The sequence below is a fragment of the Pyrgilauda ruficollis genome, unplaced genomic scaffold, assembly GCF_017590135.1.
Source record: "Pyrgilauda ruficollis isolate IOZ18807 unplaced genomic scaffold, ASM1759013v1 scaffold5149, whole genome shotgun sequence".
Taxonomy (NCBI): domain Eukaryota; kingdom Metazoa; phylum Chordata; class Aves; order Passeriformes; family Passeridae; genus Pyrgilauda; species Pyrgilauda ruficollis.
Window position 1 is genome coordinate 1 of NW_024526766.1, and position 1,081 is coordinate 1,081.

A 1,081-nucleotide genomic window follows, 5' to 3' on the forward strand; every position below is an offset into this window, starting at 1 on the left:
CTGTGATTTTCTTAAACGAGTATTTCATCTGTCCGTTCAGCCCCTCGTCGGCGTCCGTAGCCGTGACAGTGACGAGGACGGAGCCCACGGGCACGTCCTCGGGCACACGCACCGTGTACTCCGCCTGGCTGAACACGGGCGCGTTGTCGTTCGCGTCCAGCACCGTCACGCGGATCCGAGCCGTGCCCGTCCGTGCCGGATCGCCGCCGTCGCTCGCCCTCAGCACCAGCTCGTGAAACGCCGCCTCCTCCCGGTCCAGCGCCTTGGCCAGCACCAGCTCGGGACGCTGATCGCCGCCGGGGCCCGCCTGCACGGCCAGCGAGAAGTGCTCGTCGCCGCTCAGCTCGTAGCTCTGCAGGGAATTCCGGCCCGAGTCAGGATCGTGAGCGTCTGGCAGGGGAAACCGCGATCCCAGGGCTGTCGTTTCGATCATTTTCAGCTCTGTTTCTGCCTCTCGAAAGCTCGGCGCGTTGTCATTAATGTCCAAGATTTCCACTTGGATCACATAAACCTGCATCTTTCCCTCTACTACCAGCTCACAGCGCATCACGCATTGCTGCACTTCCTCGCACAGCTGCTCTCTGTCGATCCTCGCCGCTGTCACTAAATGTCCCGTCTTCCCGTGCAGAGCGAAATATTGCGTCCTACCTTTGTCCAAGATATGAACACCGCGGTCTCGGATCTCCGGCAGCTGCAGCCCCAGGTCCTTGGCCACGTCGCCCACAAAGGAGCCCTTGGGCATCTCCTCGGGCACCGAGTAGCGTAGCTGCCCCCACGCCGCCTGCCACGCCGCCAGCAGGACGGCGCAGAGCAGAGCTCGCTGCCGCCGGCCCCAGCGCCTCCCCGCCGCGCACATCTCCTCCGCACAACCGCCGGCACCGCAACACCGCCGATCCAATGCCGCTGGCACTCAAGCCTCTCAGCTCCTGCACCTTGCGCAGCCGCCGGTCCCTCCGCCTGGCTGCAGAACGGACCAGCACTCCGCGGAAGATCGCTGGCCGCAGGTTCGGGCAGGGAGCGAGCGATCGAGCGGGCGGGGCTGCAGCGCTCCGACCTTCCTCCCGCTCCTCTCGGTCAACAG

At 65.2% G+C, this 1,081-nt stretch overlaps 1 protein-coding gene across 1 annotated transcript; it reads right to left on the reverse strand.

The window, feature by feature from the left end:
• Positions 1-4: 4 nt before the first annotated feature.
• Positions 5-1,028, reverse strand: LOC121360553 (protocadherin gamma-A12-like; the record flags this gene model as incomplete). Its single annotated transcript, XM_041480460.1, has 1 exon — positions 5-1,028. A coding segment is annotated over exon 1 (852 nt), but the record flags the coding sequence as incomplete, so codon positions are not given.
• Between the last annotated feature and the right edge of the window lie 53 nt (positions 1,029-1,081).